Source organism: Penicillium hispanicum (genome assembly GCF_028827665.1).
Source record: "Penicillium hispanicum strain IBT 35686 chromosome Unknown utg000006l_segment0_segment0, whole genome shotgun sequence".
Lineage (NCBI taxonomy): Eukaryota > Fungi > Ascomycota > Eurotiomycetes > Eurotiales > Aspergillaceae > Penicillium > Penicillium hispanicum.
In genome coordinates, this window is record NW_026623198.1 from 3564737 (window position 1) to 3582227 (window position 17491).

At 52.9% G+C, this 17491-nt stretch overlaps 8 protein-coding genes across 8 annotated transcripts; 2 read left to right on the forward strand and 6 right to left on the reverse strand.

Moving 5' to 3' along the window:
- Positions 1 to 2: 2 nt before the first annotated feature.
- N7459_007673 (uncharacterized protein) lies at positions 3 to 833 on the reverse strand (the record flags this gene model as incomplete). The annotated part of the gene is made up of 2 exons (XM_056946841.1): positions 3 to 524; positions 648 to 833. 2 exons carry the CDS (start codon positions 831 to 833, stop codon positions 3 to 5), a joined length of 708 nt encoding a protein of 235 aa, XP_056798840.1.
- A 535-nt stretch (positions 834 to 1368) lies between these two features.
- Positions 1369 to 2547, reverse strand: N7459_007674 (S-adenosylmethionine-dependent methyltransferase; the record flags this gene model as incomplete). Its single annotated transcript, XM_056946842.1, has 3 exons — positions 1369 to 2123; positions 2187 to 2444; positions 2514 to 2547. The coding sequence occupies 3 exons, from the start codon at positions 2545 to 2547 to the stop codon at positions 1369 to 1371; spliced, it is 1047 nt and encodes a 348-aa protein (XP_056798841.1).
- A 1300-nt stretch (positions 2548 to 3847) lies between these two features.
- Positions 3848 to 4327, forward strand: N7459_007675 (uncharacterized protein; the record flags this gene model as incomplete). The annotated part of the gene is made up of 1 exon (XM_056946843.1): positions 3848 to 4327. The coding sequence occupies one exon, from the start codon at positions 3848 to 3850 to the stop codon at positions 4325 to 4327; it is 480 nt and encodes a 159-aa protein (XP_056798842.1).
- A 258-nt stretch (positions 4328 to 4585) lies between these two features.
- N7459_007676 (ESCRT-I subunit protein VPS28) lies at positions 4586 to 5439 on the reverse strand (the record flags this gene model as incomplete). The annotated part of the gene is made up of 3 exons (XM_056946844.1): positions 4586 to 4990; positions 5051 to 5287; positions 5338 to 5439. Coding segments are annotated over 3 exons (744 nt in total), but the record flags the coding sequence as incomplete, so codon positions are not given.
- A 191-nt stretch (positions 5440 to 5630) lies between these two features.
- On the forward strand, positions 5631 to 7961 carry N7459_007677 (mRNA-binding ribosome synthesis protein NOC2; the record flags this gene model as incomplete). The annotated part of the gene is made up of 1 exon (XM_056946845.1): positions 5631 to 7961. The coding sequence occupies one exon, from the start codon at positions 5631 to 5633 to the stop codon at positions 7959 to 7961; it is 2331 nt and encodes a 776-aa protein (XP_056798844.1).
- A 469-nt stretch (positions 7962 to 8430) lies between these two features.
- On the reverse strand, positions 8431 to 10867 carry N7459_007678 (uncharacterized protein; the record flags this gene model as incomplete). The annotated part of the gene is made up of 7 exons (XM_056946846.1): positions 8431 to 8992; positions 9056 to 9098; positions 9153 to 9290; positions 9346 to 9514; positions 9565 to 9730; positions 9788 to 10620; positions 10694 to 10867. The coding sequence occupies 7 exons, from the start codon at positions 10865 to 10867 to the stop codon at positions 8431 to 8433; spliced, it is 2085 nt and encodes a 694-aa protein (XP_056798845.1).
- Positions 10868 to 11666: 799 nt separating this feature from the next.
- Positions 11667 to 13871, reverse strand: N7459_007679 (molybdopterin cofactor biosynthetic protein; the record flags this gene model as incomplete). Its single annotated transcript, XM_056946847.1, has 2 exons — positions 11667 to 12382; positions 12557 to 13871. The coding sequence occupies 2 exons, from the start codon at positions 13869 to 13871 to the stop codon at positions 11667 to 11669; spliced, it is 2031 nt and encodes a 676-aa protein (XP_056798846.1).
- A 257-nt stretch (positions 13872 to 14128) lies between these two features.
- N7459_007680 (ABC-F family ATP-binding cassette domain-containing protein) lies at positions 14129 to 16669 on the reverse strand (the record flags this gene model as incomplete). The annotated part of the gene is made up of 7 exons (XM_056946848.1): positions 14129 to 14497; positions 14555 to 15649; positions 15703 to 15802; positions 15852 to 16044; positions 16097 to 16285; positions 16342 to 16534; positions 16592 to 16669. The coding sequence occupies 7 exons, from the start codon at positions 16667 to 16669 to the stop codon at positions 14129 to 14131; spliced, it is 2217 nt and encodes a 738-aa protein (XP_056798847.1).
- Between the last annotated feature and the right edge of the window lie 822 nt (positions 16670 to 17491).

Below are 17491 nucleotides of genomic sequence, written 5' to 3' on the forward strand. Positions count from 1 at the left end.
CATCATTTTTTCTGTCCTCCTTTCTGTCCTCCACTTCCATTTCCATTTCCACTCTGGCCTTGACTTTGACTCTGACTCTGAGAAGGAGGCGGTGGCTCTTCAGCAATCCTCCTCACCAACCGCACGGGCACGAAGGCATTATCCAGCTTTCCCTGCTCCTCCAACACACCGGCCAGCTCATCCCCATCTCGATCAAAATAGAGCGCCCACTGCCCTTCTTCTTCTTCAACCGCCACAAAGGCATCGCTCTCCTCGAGCATGATCACCCGCTCATCCTCCGTCCAATCCCACGGCCCAACCACATGCGCCACGCTCTGCGACCGATTTCCGTATTTCAGCTCGTGCGTGTCCTTGTCCGCGTATATCCAATTCAGCAGCGGCGGGTTCGCAGACACGTAAGTTGGCAGGCCGAGGCCGCGCTCGAGGTGTTTCGTCTCGTCGAGCTCGGGGTATTCGATGTAGAAGGCTAGCGATGTGAAAGCGGGAATGCTGCGGCTCGCTGGGCTTGGATGATCGAGATAGACCTGGAAATTGTTTACGACGGCATGAGTCCAACTGAATATACCTTTTGAGGAGCTCGTACTGGGGCTGGATGTATAACTAGGTGGTTATACAGCGGGGCCGATATTCACCTTATCGTTCCGTACAACTACTCTCCGTCCATGGACATCGCGGTCGTCGTCCGTGTCACCGTTGCACTCTGCATCAATGTTGAACTTGACCATCCGCCGCGCATCTTCTTTGCGCTGATTTGCTTTGCGCTGCTCGCTAACCCCGAATGCCACGCCCGTGACAGTGGGGATCGAGGCGATGGTAAGAAGGCCAATGACCATAGCGCCGGTGTTGTTATTGAGCGCACAGCCACAGAGGAATACGGGCTTTGATAGAGGGGTCTGCGCGATTCGAGAGATCGATCTTCCACCTTTGTTGGAAGCTTATGGCGAGTCGGGTTTCATTGGTGCTGGTGGAATATGCCTCTCACCCACGCAATCAAGACCCTGGTGGCTGTTGGTGTGGGTTCATGGGGTGCAATGAAATGTTGTCGAAAGGACGAAGATGAGAAAGAGAGGTTTGGTTCTAAGCATGACAGCGGCAAGACTCCCCAACTTCGTCTGGACGAGACCATCGACGTCATGGGCCCCACGTGATGGTGCTCGCACGATCTGCGTTTGGGACATTTTCGGCCTTCGATTAGACCAACTGTTAAACCATCTCTTTTTTACTAACACACGAGCTCCTGCCAAAGGATTCTGTTCTAGATGGAAACCATTCATTCGTCCTCTACGTCTAGCATCTGACTGATCTATCGTGTATCGTCTATTCGTGGTCTCATGTCGCTCTGACTGCCATGATCACAGAGCTTGTCGGCTATACTCTCTCACTCCATCCCCACACGGACCACCAGCATTTCACAGCAACAGCGTCTCCGTCGGCTCCTTCCCAGTCATCGTAACCGGTCTCTTCGCCCTCCTCGACCACCGCCAGCCCCAGATCAGTCATTCTTTGGCGGAATTCCTGTACCTGGGGCAGATATGCGTCGCGCAGTGGCATTTCCACCACCACCCGGGCATCGAGCCCACGACTAAGCCAGGGCCCAATTGTATCTACCAGCCATTTGGGGTGCTTGGGCGAGTACAACGGGTCCGCGGCGAGAATCACGTCGTATCGGTCCTCGGCTGGTGGAAGTGGGTTCGGCGCGACGGACCAATCCAGAACACCAGTTGTCACTGAAGCGTTGGTACTGTTTAGCAGTTCGACATTCAGCGCGGCGTTATGGGCGAGGTTTGGCACAATATCGGGAAGATCGGTTAGATGGACGGTGGCCGACTTGCCCCGCAGGGCCGCAAAGGCGAGCCCGACGAGGCCCGTACCTGAGCCGAGCTCGAGAGCCCGGATCGGTTTGTTGTCGTCTTGCGCTGTGGCCGAAGGATTGGTTGGTCCCGATGGGACGAGCTCCGGCGGGGACTCGAGGAGGCTGTGAAGTCTGCGGGAGAGGAGATAGGAGGACACCCAGGTTTTCATACCTAGGTTGTCTGCCGTGATGGATGGTTCGTGCAAGGTAAGAGTATAATCTTCGCCAGACGAGGCGGGTACGTCGAAGACGCGGGACATGGCCGGCATGGCTAGGGGTCAGACACGCTGTCAGCAAGGCAGGAACACCACTGTCAATCATGAAACAGACTTACCAGCACGGCCAGATCGTTCACTGAGACGAGCTGCAGCCGCATCCCATACTGCCTCGCGCAGTTCCTCGGTATCAAGCCACGACAGCGGGCTCGAGATAATCGTTGTCAAATACCGAGTCACCCCCGCTGGCTGAACCGCCGGCCCCTTGACGGCATCGGCAGTGGTCCCAAACGTCCGGGGCTGCAGGGTCAGCAGAGCCAACGCCTTGATCAGATCCGTGCCCGATGGCTTCTGGTAGACCTGGGGCAGATCAAGCACTGGACAGACACGCTCTTATCAGCTCCACTATCTTAGTGGCCTGGGGATTGTGTAGATGGCGGACTCACCGTGGAGCGGCTCGTCGGCCGTGGCGCTGATCATGGTGGGCTCCCACGTCCCACGTCAAGGCAAGAAGGGAGAATCGCGCAATCGGGGGCGCCGGCGGGAATTTATTCTCCAGTCAACACTTCCGCCACGCAGGAAAAAGAAAAACCCCAAAGAGGAAAGGTTGGCTCCGGTTCCGCGGCTCGGGATGATAGCCTGAATTCTGAGGCAGAAAGCAACTATTGCCGAAAGACTCAAATAGATCACTCCGTGATTCTAACGAAAAGTCAATATAAGCAGTATATCCACCGATGATATCTGAAAATTAAAGTCATCAACGCTTCCCACTCTTGTGTTCCCCTTTTCACCAACGATCCGACCATCGCTGGATATTTCAGAACCCATTCTTCACATACCTCGAGTTCTTCCCCAGAAATCTCTCGACGGTAGTAGAAAGGCCTGTCCTCTGTTGGAAACCCGAGATTCCTATGGTCCAAGATTTCTTCTTGAATGATTTCTTCTCCAGTTCGCAAGTGATAAGAGCTGTTCCCTGTGATCGCTGTTGGTTTCGATGGATGCAGTTCAAGGATATCAAATAAGGATATAGTTTCCTGTTTTTGTGATTTGAAGTTTTCGGCCTTAGCAACTGTGTTTTTGTCGGAGTCCACAGACTACTATTTTCGCAGACCCGCAACCTGGTCCATAGACCTACCCTTTGTAAAAGATTGTTGGCACCTTCTTTCCCCCCTATTGCTTATCCCTGGAAATGGTTGCTTCCTTCGATCCTCTGAGTCCAGGCCGAGGATCCTATTAGTTTCCTAAGTCAGACTCTCCCTCTGAGTCTGCAAGGTAGTCTTCTGCTGACTCTCTTATCACGGCCAACAGTTCCCGATCAATGTTAGCTTCGCACTGATCTTCTATGTCACTAGCGGTTATAGCTTCCTCTTGAACAGCTATTGTCTCCGCTTCGATCCAGTGTGGGGTAGTTAGATCTTCAATTTCTTCAATCATAGGGCGATCCAGTCGTTCAAAGTTTGAGCGTTGGACTTCCACTCTTTCTCCAGAATTTGTTCGGACTGTATACTGCCCTGTTTCATATGCGCCGTGAGACTTGTTCGTGGAAGATGTTCGAGAAATGCCAACCACGAAGTTTGTGGAACATAGAATACCAACCTATCCAGAGGTGATCCTAAAGGCTGTTAAGATCAGGAGGTATATGGTTGAGGAAGAGGAGTGGCAGAGAAAGAATATCCCGGCAATAGTAGAAGCAGGGATTATTATAAGCTGCAATTCCCCTTGGTGTGTAAAGACAAAATTTGTTCCGAAGCCACACCCAGACCCTGAGAAACGGTTGAGAATGGTGCACCAATTCCTTGCAGTCAATGCAGCAACGATCAAGATGAACTACCCAATGAAGCGGGTAGAACCGATTCTCAATCGACTTTCGCAAACGAGGTGGAAAGCCTTCTTCCACTCGGATGCGGCGAATGGATACTGGGCCGTGCCTCTCGCAAGCGAATATGCTTACAAGACGGCGTTTATTACCTCACTCGGCCAATTTTGCTATCTTCGTATGGGACAAGGGTTGACGGGGGCACCGGGGACATACACCCGTTTGAAAGACATCACTATGGGCCCGATCCCACCTCCCCATGCTGAGCCTGCGTTATCCGAAGGAAGCATTGATTATGAGTACTTTGTGGACGACGATGCTGGGGCAGCAGAGACCCTTATGACGAACCGCATCAGCTCTGGTTCGCACGTTGGTTCTGGCCATGACAGGATTGCCTCCATCCTTCTCACTGATGGTCGCATTCCGGAAATTGTGCACTTATGACCCACCATTTTTGTCTCTGGAGTACCAAACTCTGATTTCCCTGGAGCAAGAGTTAATCCCGCCCATTTTAGCCGCGGGAAGTACCGATCATGCAGAAAGAAGATCAGGTCTACATCGACGATGGGGTTAAACCGAAAGTAATGCACAGATAGATCTATACAGTGTCAAGTCATGCATATGCTCAAAGTCTACGGCGACAAGTGTGGTATCTATCGTTAATCACATAAACGTTCACCGAAACGCCCTGCCCAATAAATCCTAGTTCAATGTTGCCTTGAACCCCTGGTATGCCTGTTCGATATCGAAGGCCAACTCTCGTGCCTGTTCCTCGCTCAGCTCTTCCGTTGCCCGCATTTGATTCAGCGCAATCAACCACTGAATGATTTTCCCGCGGTTCTCAAAGTCACCATCGGTCACTTTATTGACTGATTGGATCACCTCCGATAGCAGCGGATGCAACGCATCCTTCGATACCATGTTCAGCTTCAAGGCATCAAGGAAGGTGATGAAATTCTCGGTTGCTGCGAGGATTAGACTGCCCGATGCGCCACCGGCAGCACCTCCTGCTGCCGCAGTACTAGGTGTAGGTGCACTATGTGAGGCTTGTTCAACCGTTGCGGGGAGACCGATGCGTAGCCGTTCGGTTGCTCGGGGACATTCTAACTATACCGGAGGTGAGATACGACTTGAGAGGGAAAAAATTAGGTCATAGGGGGTACTTACACCCCATGTTCGCTTGAATGTTTCCAAGTCAACAAATTCTCGCGCGACAGACTCGTCGCCCAGACTGGACTTGTACTGCTTTAGGAGCCGAGTGCATGTTTCAGTGTACTCCGCCTCGGTGACCACATCCTTAATATAGGCCTTCTCGAGTCCGTCCAGTGTGACAATGATGCTGTAAATCTCGGCGAGTGATTCGTATAGGTCGCGCTCTCCCGAGCTGGAGACTAGTTTGACTTCCTGGACCATTGTCAGTGCGAAGCCCCCGCATTTCATGTCATGACCCGTACTTCATCTAGATTGATCGAGGCCGACCGTGCGGGATTTGGTGTATAACTGTAGGGTGTGGGAGCATAAGACAAAGGCCGCTGGGCGTACATCTTGAAAAAAAGGGCTGTTCAGAGCATCTGTGTCGTCAATTGTCCCGCAGATGGGGTCAAAGTGACTGATGGTGGAGCTTGTCTTATCGGCAGCTCCAAAGGCGGTCGCGGAGGCGGTCCCGTTGATTTCCCCGAGCCAAATTTTTTTTTCTTCCGGTGTCCGTTGCCGGTTGATAGCAGATTGTTTGCAGACAAACGTCAAAATGGCCGGCATGAAGAAGTCGACTAAGAAGTTCGAAAAGAAGCATCTCAAGGATACTCTCGATCGACGCAAGGCAGTTGCTAAGGTCAAGCAGCGCCACCAGCAAAACGAGAAACGCAAGTCCCAGAGTGCTAGCCGACGCGAAGCCGAAGAAGATGCGACCGAACCTAGCCCCGAACAAACGAAAAAGCAGAATGACTTCGCCGAGATGAACGTCGATGACTTCTTCGCGGGCGGCTTTGACATTGCGGACCCCAAGAAGAAGGCAAGCAAGAAAAATGTCACCCCCAAGACTGGCAAGCGCAAGCGCACCGCAGACCAGGCACAGGATGAGGAAGCCTCGGGCTCGGGCTCAGAGGATGGCTCTGCTCCAAGTGACAATGAAGAAGACACCGGCAACGATGCGTTCGATGAGCACAAGGACCAGCTTGAGGCTTTGAAAGAGAAGGACCCTGAATTCTACAAGTACCTGAAGGAGAACGACGCAGAACTACTGGACTTCGGCGACCAAGGCGACCTTGCGGAGGTTGACGAGCTGAGCGAGGGTGAGGCTGCCGAGGAAGAGGGCACCGCGAAGAAGAAGAAAAAGAACGCCAAGAAACAGGAGAAGGAAGAGGAGGAAGCCGTTGACAACACTGTGACAATCCCCATGGTTAAGAAGTGGCAGGGCTTGATGGAGGAGCAGCACTCAATTCGGGCTATGCGACAAACCGTTCTGGCATTCCGTGCCGCTGCCTACGTCAACGAAGTCGAGGCCCAGGAACAGAAATACCAGATCTCCGACCCCAATGTCTACCACCAGGTACTCGTGACAGCACTCAACGTTGTGCCTAAGGTCTTGGGACACCATCTCCCTGTCAAAGAACTTGCGTCTGGCAAGATAAAGATGTCTCTTGACTCGAAGAAGTTTAAAACTCTGACGCCTTTGATCAAATCATACACCTCCTCAGTCCACCAGCTTCTGCTCAACCTGTCGGACGCGTCAACACTCAAACTGACGCTTTCCGCCATGGAACCTATGCTGCCCTACCTGCTCCAGTTCCGCAAGGTTTTGAAGACATTGATCAAGACCGTTGTTGGAATTTGGGCTGACGTGTCCACCGCCGATGCCACTCGAATCACTGCCTTCCTCCTGCTGCGCCGTCTTATGGTTCTTGGCGACCCAGGTATCAAGGAGACTGTGCTCAAGGCAACATACGAGGGTGTAGTCAAGGGCAGTCGCAACACTACCGTGCACACATTGGCTGGCGTGAACCTAATGAAGAACTCGGCCGCCGAAATCTGGGGTATTGATCAGAATGTCTCATACACTACCGGCTTCAGCTTTATCCGTCAACTCGCTATGCACCTGCGCAGCAGCATCACCAATACCTCAAAAGAGTCCTATAAGACTGTCTACAACTGGCAATATGTGCATTCTCTCGACTTCTGGTCTCGTGTGCTCTCCCAGCACTGCGATGGGCTTGTGGAGGCCCAGGCTGGCAAGGAGTCTGCCCTTCGACCTCTCATCTACCCCGTTGTGCAGATTACTCTGGGTGCGATGCGCCTGATCCCCACCGCTCAATACTTTCCACTCCGCTTCCAGATGACCCGGGCCCTGCTGCGCGTTTCTCGTGCCACCGGAACCTACATCCCGCTCGCATCCTCGCTCCTGGAAGTCCTCAACTCTGCCGAGATGCGAAAGCCGCCCAGGTCTAGTACCCTCAAGCCCCTCGACTTCAGCACCGCCATCCGCGCCCCGAAATCCTACCTGCGCTCGCGCGTCTACCAAGACGGCGCCGGTGAGCAGGTCGCCGAGCTGTTGTCCGAGTTTTTCGTACTGTGGTCCAAGCACATCGCCTTCCCCGAACTCTCCGTGCCCGTTGTCGTCGCTCTCAAGCGCTGGTTGAAGCAGGTCTCTGCCCGCAATGGTGGCAACAAGAATGGCAAGATCAACCAGATGATTCTTCTGCTCGTGCAGAAGGTCGAAGCTAATGCCCGCTGGATCGAGGAGCGCCGCTTGAATGTCTCGTATACCCCGCGCAACCGCGCTGAAGTTGAGACTTTCCTCAAGGATGTCGACTGGGAGTCTACGCCTCTTGGCGCCTTCGTCAAGACGCAGCGGAAGCTGAGAGAGGAGCGCGCTGCTATCTTGGAGGAAGGACGCCGCGAGGAGGAGAAGCGACGTGCCGAACAGAAGAAGCGTGGTGATGAGGACGAGTTGATGAACGACATTGGAAGCGACGACGGCAGTGACGAGGATGAGGAAGAGCTTGAGAGTGAAGATGAAATCGAGGAGGAGCTGGAGTCCGAAGACGAGGACGAGGATGAAGTTGAGCTTGAGGAAGAGTAGTCCTCTCCAACTGTATATTTCCTTTCTATTTATTTCTCATGTCGTGTCTATGCCTACGGATATTCCGCATCAAAAGAATTTGGCGTTATTGCAGCCTTGGGTGTACGGGTGTGTGCCTCTAGTTATCGTCCACGTAGGTCCTCAGTACTAATGGTAACCCCTTGGATTACTGGTGGTGTCTAGCACACGGCTCCAGGATTCGACTCCGTGATCAGAGGCTCGATCCTGGGACAAATTTTCCACGTTGTAACTGCAGAAGAAACTCACAGCTCAGTCAACACCTTACTGTGTACCTATACCTTTCTGGAGAAGACATTATATGGGGAGAGGTGGAATGCACCGAGAACGCGCAGGTGTATCTTCTTCCTACGTGTTCATCTCTATGCGATCTGTATACAAGCAAGAAACAGACAAGGGTATCTCGCAAAACGATCAATCCAACCCAGCAAAACTCCAAGTCTAAACAGATCTATACTTCCCCAACAGGCATGCGGTCCTGTCCCCAAGTCCTTGCACGCTCTTTCCTCAGCGCTGCATCTTCCTCCTCCGCCCAGGCCAGAGACTCGCTCGGCAGCATAACTGCCTTATCAATGGCAACCGGCAGGCCCCGATGCCTGCCGCGCAACGCAACAGCAGCCAGGATCAACTTGCTGATGGTATGCCACGCGCCGCAGAACGAGTAGTTCTTCCCTGGATACCCCACGCTGACCCCGACACAGCCGTACGCAGAAACAACCTCGAATACGATGTTGAAGGTCGAGAAGGCGACGGGCTGCTTCTCATAGTGATTCGACTCGGCGATGGCGATGAAGAGCACCGCCAATGCGATCCACCATAGGTCGTGGCTGAGCTGGGAGCGTAGCTGCTGGTGCACGAAGTAGCCTCGTGAGCTCTCGGAGAGGCTTGGGCGGCCCAGGTGGTGCCGGACAAGGCCCATTATCACGTTGCTGCGGCTTGTGTTGGCGGGTGCGTCTGGGGATTCGTCGTTTGCATAGATTCCCAGAGAGCGTTCTTCGTAGACGTTTGTGTTGCTATTCGCGTTATTAGACTGGTGTTTGGAATGGACATTGGGTGGTTTCGAGCAATGGGCTTACCGAATTGTCACGAGCACTGGGAATGCGGACACATACTGTTGATCTGTTAGAGGTGGATTCCTTTATAGACTGCGCGATTCTGAGACTTTACGCTTACCATCATGAGAACTATCGATTTTATCAGTATAATTTCCAATAGGAAAGGGATAGTCTGAAAGAGACTCACCATAGAGGACAAGTAGACCTTGTCGCAGATTCGCAATCGTCACGACGTAGAATCCACCGGAGCGGACAGCTGTAAACCTGTTAGCTAGAATAGAATCAAATGATCACCAGTGCGGTCTACACACCCAGTGCTTGAAACAAGCCATCCAAGACTCGATACTCTGACGGGAGAAACTCGATTTCTTTGTTTCCAATGGACAGAATCTCAAAGGCGGCCCAGTCAATGCCATTCAAGATGATGATTGTTCCAAGAAGATACCAGGTATGGCGAGCAGGGAACAGGTTGGTGTAGACCTGATCATGTCAGCGGAATTCTTCTCATCTTCGAGTGGATACCAACTAACCCTCCGTGGGTGATCTAGAATGAAATCAAGAGTCCCCCTCCACGACTGCCACGCCGGACGACCAGGTAGTATCACTCGCATAGTCCAGATGATGAAACGCAGGAAGCAGGGGTAAAGCGTATTCCCGGCAAGAATGAGAAATCCCATAGTCAGAAGTGGGTAGGCACTGTAAGCGGGTTAGCAGAATGCGTCTTCACATGATATTTGCCGAAGAGCCACATACTTCAGTTGCAAAGCAACCATGTTTTGGTCCAAAAGAGACATGCCGCTGTTCACGAAGGCAGATACAGCGAAAAAGGCACCCGTCCAGAAAGGGTTCAGTCCGTTCGAGCGGGTTACTTCTGGATGATTGGCCGATAGCCACCCACCAACGCCAACGATTCCAAGGGTAAGGAACATCAATAGATACAGCGAGACAATAACCGAGAGGAACGAAACAGCCTTGTACTCAACACCCCCGAGCTTCTCGCGCTCCGCCGATGTCAGACCGTGGAATTGGGAATTGCGCGAAATCAGTCCCTTCGACGAGAAGTACTTTTGCGTGCCGCGGAGAATACCCTTCAGCCCAGAGATAGGGTCTTCCGTATGAAAGGGAGTTCGGGCAGCATCGCGGGGATGATTATGCAAATCGGGACGGGCTCCAACCCCCGCCATAGGAAAAACACGATGATGGTGATGATGATGATGCCTCAGCTGCGCGTCAGCAACAGTGATCTGATCATCGTCTACCCACGGGGCAGTCTCGTTGGAGGGTGAGAAGCCGGACTGGATTTCGCGGACTACAAGGGTCGTTTTTGGGCGGATCTGGCAGCCCTGGCTTTGGAGGTCATTGCCAGAAGTGCCGACATTTAGTGAGGTATCCTCGCTTTTGCTGCTCATTTCCAGGGCAGATGTGCGACGTGAAGCCTCGCGCTCATCCGAGACGCCCTTTAATTTGGCCTCGAATGCCCGCTTGCGCAACATCAGCACGGTGCTGGAAATGAGGATGGCCGAGCCCAGAATCAGAAGTATGAATAAGATGACTTGCTGGAAGGTGTTGAGAGTCGACAGGTCCACCTATGAGGTACGTCAGAACGTCGACCCTTCTTCTCATCCTGATCTCAATGGAATCCAATATCCGCGCACATACCGTGTTCAAACCAGCGCCGGTCATGGCACTGACGCACAGGAAGATTGCATCGACGTAGGCAACGCTCCGCCAGGGCGTCGAGGTTAAGTAAAAGATGACGCTGCTGATCAAACAAGTCGCAATAAAGTAGACATAATGCAGCGTCAGGAAGTTGCATGGCGGTAGCACCGCCATGATTGCTTGGCCGAAGGGCGCTCGCCACCTGCGAGCTGCAATGCCGAGCTAGCGTTAGCCCGGGGGTCACAGTCTATTTGTATAGGCGGGCCATCGTACGCATCGAAAAAGCCTGACGTTGCATTCCAGCAACAGGGGGGCAATAGCTAACTGGTACACCAAGACGAATATGGAGGATGCTCACTACCTGGCGCAGAAGCGTTGAATATCGGTATGTGGCTGATAAGGGCTGTGGTATTGATTGCGGACCTGGTTGAGGCGTTGCAGTTGCTGGCGCACAACCATTAACGGCGCCAGACGAGGTTGCAGATTCCAAGACCCATCACTCGTTACGCGGGGGAATGAGAAGGAGGATGTGCAGAACGCAAGATTCCCGTTGGTTGGCGATCCAATTGAATGTGGGCTTTTAGGAGAATTTTTTTTTTCCTTCTTGGAGGATCAACAGCGGCCCCACATGCGTTGAATGTCCACACGTCGGGGGCGAACTGAAGTTGAAGCGCGCCCTGCTGGGCGAAGAGGAATATTTTAAACAATTGGAGTTGAAAGGGGCGGGAAGGCGAGGGAAGAAAAAAAGAGATTACCAATTATTGCAAGGATGATTCGAATATACGGTGAGCCGGGATAATCCTACCGCGGTTCGTTGCGCGTGGCGTAGGCTTCGGCCATGCTTGGCACATGGACCCGGTTCTTTTCTGTTTTGTGTATCTTGCTGAACGTTGTTTTGCACCAGTACACTCTAGGTACTTGGCCACTTCAATGAAACACTGGTGGCTGAACGGGCCTTGATCATGGCGTGAGGCTATTCGCTGCCACTGCGCAGCCAGTGTCCACTCTTCCCGCCCTGCTTCTCTATAAGCCGCACACCCCCAATCACCATCCCTTTATCCACGGCCTTGAGCATGTCGTAGACCGTCAATGCGGCGCCCATGGTCGCTGTCATAGCTTCCATCTCCACTCCAGTGCGGCCAAAGCAGCTCACTGTCGCTACGATTTTCATAGAGCCATGGTCTGTCGTGGTTTGTGCCTTGGCCTCGGGTCCGACGAGCTCCACGCCGACCTCAACGCCGGTGATACCGATGCCAGGGTGGCAGAGTGGAACGAGATCGGGGGTCCGCTTGGCAGCCATGATACCGGCGATGCGAGCGACGCTGAAGACATCACCCTTATGCGTGCCCTGTCCCTGGCGGAGAAGTTCCCAGGGCCGGGAGTTGGAGAACGAGACATGGCAGGCGGCAGTGGCCAAGCGTCTGGTTTCAGGTTTCTGGGTGATCTGCGTCATATGAACTGTCTGCGATGGCGTGAGATGTGGAAGATCAGGGTCAGAGGCGGTTGGGAGGGAGCGAGGCTCATTGGTATTCTCGTTTGGGTGAGGGCTTTGGGAGTTCTGATCAGAGCGTCCACTATGATAAAGACGGAGCTGAAACGGCCCAAGAGTATGTGAAAGCATATGGGAGGGGATTTGGTTCCAGGGAGCAGAAGAGGTTCTGGGTATCATCCGACCCTTTGATTTACTATCTATCCAGCTATCAGCATGGGAATCCATAAGGTCGGGTCCACAACATGGTTCCATAAGTACATCGCACCAAATGCTCCAATAACAACAGATACAGTTCATCCCAGAGCCAGGGAAATATACAAAGTCGTTAAATCATTCCAATCATAAACAAAAAGAAGAACAAGGCTACCCACCGATGAGAATCATGGGTCGGTTCTTCATATTCTCCAACTGCCCCATGCCGGCGTGCTTGGCCTTCTTGCGCTTCACGGCCATTCCGATTATGTCGAGGATTTCGCGCTCTCGCTCATTCACCAGGCTGCCCTCATCACTGAGGTAGGCGGCGGTCTGCACCGTCTCCAATAGTCGTAGGTCTTGTAAAGCGCCCAGGTCGATCGGTTGTCCGTTGTTCTCCTTGCGGATTATATCTCGCAACGAAACCTCCGCATTGCCAAAGAGACACACTTTTAGGTTCCCGTCACTGGTAATGCGAAGTCGGTTGCAGGTGCCGCAGAAATTGTGCGTCATGCTGGTGATGAATCCCACACGGCCTGCAAATCCAGGAACCCGGAAGGTCTTGCTGGTATCATTCTTGTGGTCGACAACTTTCTCCAGAGAAGGATACTTTCCACGGATCACTGCCAGCATCTCTTGATACGGGAACATCTTGCCCTGGTTCCACTTGTTCCCGTCAAAGGGCATGTATTCGATAAACCGCACCTCGATGGGCTTCTCCCGACCCAACTCCACAAACGGAATGATCTCGCGATCGTTCATGCCACGCATCACAACGCAGTTAATCTTCAGCTTAATGCCCGCACCGACTTTGTTCATGTCCAGAATCCGATCGATGCTCTTCATCACGGCTTCGAACCCTTTTCGTCGCGTCATGATCTGGAACTGGAACGGGTCCAGCGTGTCGAGACTGAGGTTCACGCCTGTCAGCCCGGCTTCCACCATCGGGTCTAGCTTGCGATGCAGCGAGATCCCGTTGGTTGTCAGACAGAGCTCCCGCAGCCCGTCACGCCGCAACTTCCCAATGTCCTGCATCAACGGCACGATGTCTTTCCGAACCGTCGGCTCCCCGCCGGTCAAGCGAATCTTCGTCACCCCTTGAGACACAAATAGAGATGACAGATACAGAATCTCCGGCGAGGTCAATTGTTTCGTCTGCGGTGACAGCTCCACCCCTTCCTCCGGCATGCAATATAGACAGCGAAGGTTACACCGCTCTGTGACGCTGATTCGCAAGTAATCATGCTGACGGTTGAACGAGTCCGTGAGGAACTCAGAGAATGGTTTTGCGGACCGGAGTGCGGTGAGTCGGGGCGAAGCCTGGTGGTGCGGCGGAGAGATCTCGGTTGGCGTGGGGTTCGGTCTGGACGGGGATGTGCTTTGCAGCCGAGTCTGCGCACCGAAGCGGCCCCAGAATGGCGTCCTGGGACGTAGAAAAGCTCGCCGGCACAGCATACCAGTCATCCACTGCGTCAAAGAGGGGTTAGGGAACATGGGTGGCCATGGTGCGAGGGTGTACGAAATAGTTATAAGAATTGGAGACGAGCTTATCGCGATGCGCGAAGTAATCGCCGCGTTATCGGGCATCGGGGGCCTCCGCGGAGCTGAGTCATCCCGATGTCGCGGGGGCAAATGATCCATGGATGTTCCGGCATTTGGTCATTCTATCGACTTACATCTACCTATCTCCATCTACGACGGTGTGGATCGATGAAGGAATTTCTTGGTTTTAAACCTGCACAAGTCATTCGCTAGGTGGAAAGCATCTTCTGCGCTCGCTTGACGAGGCTCTCCTCGAATTGCTCCACCCCGTTGGACTGCTCGTTGAGCTTACATGCCTTGACCACATAGACCGAGCGACGTCGGGTAGCTGCCTCTTCAGCCTCTTCCTCTTCGAGTCCTTCAAAGTCCTCGTCAAGCTTGTGCTCAATATCCCGCTTACCTTCAATCACGCATCGGACTAAGAATCGGTCGTGCGAGACTAAGAGAATGGCGCCATTAAAGGCCGACAGCGCCGTTGCTAGCGCCGTGACAGTATGGAAGTCCAGATGTGTGGTGATTTCATCTAGGATCAGGAGCTGGGGTGCACTCCAGACAATTCGGGCGAGAGCGAGACGCACCTAGGATTGATCATCAGTCCGAAGGTCAATCCCGATACTTATTCTACCTCAACTTACCAATTGTCCGCCGGATAGTTTAGCCACAGGTACATCGGATACGATGCGGCCCATGAGCCCCATTGAGGACAGTAGCCCGCGTACAGCACCCTCATCCAGTGATCCTTCAGCCTCGGTCATCAGCAAGCTCAGCGCAGTCAGGCGGGGATCATCTCGACCACGATCCTGCAGTTCTTCAACCGAGTGTTGGCCATAGTAGCCCATTTTGAGGCGTGGGTGTGTAGTGACTTTGCCCTTAGAAGGTGAGGTCTGTCCCGTCAAGACACGAAGAAGAGTGGTTTTCCCTGACCCGTTAAGACCCATGATGCCAACACGATCCCCTATATGGACGACCAAATTGATGTCGTCCAGTATGGTACGGTCGCTCTTTCTGTAACGAAAGGAAACCCCTTCGAGAGATACGAGGGGGCCGGGGAACCGCAGCTCAGTAGCATTAGGAAGACTCATCGTTGAACCCTTCTCGTCTGTCGGCACTTCGATCTCCGCTCGACGGGTCAAGTGATATCCAACCAGATCACGGCTCAATTTGAATCTATGACCGGTTGCACTGACCTGCAAACCCATCCGTTCGGCAACTTTCTTCTGCCGTGACTTGGCCTGTCGGAGCTTGTTTTCGTCGTTGGTCTTCTTGCCGATCTTCATGTTTTCTCGAATGCTCGCTTCCATGTGGGCGATCTGTCGCTCTTGAGCCTCTTTCATACGTCCCAAACAGAGCTTCTGCTCCTCGAGGTCATGTTCGTAAGCGGCAAGATTTCCGCGGAAGTAGGTCAATTTCTGATCCCGCAGGATCACAAGTTCCTCGCAGACGGCATTGACGAAGTTTCGATCGTGCGAGACCAGGATAATGGTTGTTTCAGTGCTTTCACGAAGTCGCTGGAGATAATTTTCCAGCCATACCACGCCCAGCAGATCTAAGAAGTTGGTGGGCTCATCAAGGATCATGATGTCAGGGTTTTGAACAAGAACGCTGGCAAGCATGCAGCGCATTCGCCAACCGCCCGAGAGCGTCGAGACCTTTTTCTCTAGAGCATCTTCTTTGAAACCAAGACCAAGGAGGATTCGACGTGCCTCTTTCTCCAGATCCGCAAGTTTCATCTAGCTGCCAGTCAATTTTAAAGGGCAAAGAAAGGGTGGAGTGCATCACCTACGTCCTCGAGTTGAGATTGCAAGTTCTGCAACGTCTCGACCGCATCCTGGGTATCTCTCTGGACCGCGTCGGCGTCAATGGCCTCTGGCTTTTGAGATAGTCTGTTTGACTGTCAGATGAGTACCGCGCAAGATAACGTAGCTGCCGTACAGTTCTCGCGAGGAGTGTAGTTTCGCCTCGGCGGTTTTCAAGTCTTTCCTTGCCTGCAGACCTCTCGCGCCACTCTTCAGGCTAGCATTCTTCTGGGCAAGGAAGAGCATTTTCTCTGCCTGCTGGTATCGAGTTTTGCGAATTACACGCACCGGCTCCAGACGGTCTTCAGTCTCGAAGCTCTTCGAGAGGACTGCAATACCAGTCAATTCCTATACTAATGCGAAGTCGAATCGTATACTTACTGTCTGCCGTGCGGACTGCGTCATTCCAGGACTCATCGCTGCTAAGGACTGATTCCAATACTGATTTATCCAGCCTGACAATCCCAGTGCCCCCAGCTTCGTATTCGCCATCTGTTTGTTGCAGAATCGCAACGCGTGTTGCGTGGGGTATCCCGGGAATGAGTTTTTCAGCCATGGCCCTTAGTAGAGCTTATGTCGAGGTCAGTATCAGACATGCGGGTAGCTCCAGACAGTAGATTGCTTACTCGACTTCCCTGTTCCATTGCGCCCGAGCAAGCCGTAGTGCACACCCCCCTTGAGCCGGAGATGGCCATCGGAGATGAGCTCTCGCCCGGCTGCCTTTGCTTTAGACTTCCCCTTCCCTTTTGATTTGGATGCATCTTCCGCTGTTCCCGGTGCGGCAGACGTGACGGTGATACTCAGGCCTTCGACATCTACCTGGAACAAGAATGAGTCCTCGTCCTAGTTCGTGGAGCGAATCCGCGAGCTTCATACCTCAGAGGAAGGATGGTCATCCAACAGATGAAAGCGAGTCTGTTTGCACGTCGCAATGATTGTCGGAGCAGAGGTCATGATCCCACGATTTCCACACAGACGCAGTTAGTTTCTTAGCGCGAGCGGTCCAATCCAAGCGCGAGTTGCACAGAGGAATGGAAGAAGTCAAATGGTCCAGCCGCGCTCCATTTAATGCACTGCGCGCGCCAAATGCCTCGGCTCGACGCTCTCGCGGGTCGCGCGATCGCAATGTGCGGAATCGCCACAGCCTTGCTCCTTTGAGAGCCCGAAATCGCGGAGTCACCCTGCACGACTTTATGGAATCCATTCCCGGCGAACTTCGGGCGTCGGGGTCCCGAAAGGGTTTAGCCGCATGAGGCCGATTACGAGCGTCTGCAGAGTGATGTTCGTGTTCATGGCGCGAAGGGAGAGTATCGAGGCAGTAGGCGTGGCTTGGCTGAGAAACTCGGGGATTGCAAACTGAGAGAGTTGTTGGAGTAGTGGGTGAGTGGTAGAAAGCATCACAGGTTGCAGGTTCTCAGTACTGAACTACCCACACTAATGATTCAGTGGAGGGGAGCCAGTCCTACCCACAGTGCTATTAATCATTTCGTAGGAATTCTGCGCACAGCAGAAACCATGAATAATAAGACATGACGTTATTGGCGATGCACGATGCGTCCACGATGTGTACCTCTCAAACCTAGTTAACAAGGCTTACAAAGCTCATGCTACAGCGATATACAATCAAGGAATTTGCACCAACCCCAGAATCAAATGTCTCATTCTCTTCAATTACAGATCAATTAATCAGCCACACTTTCCTTCCTACTCATATTCATCGGAAATAATAAAAACTTGGTCCTCGTCCGAGTTTCGGACGGACGAGTTGGTCCGAAC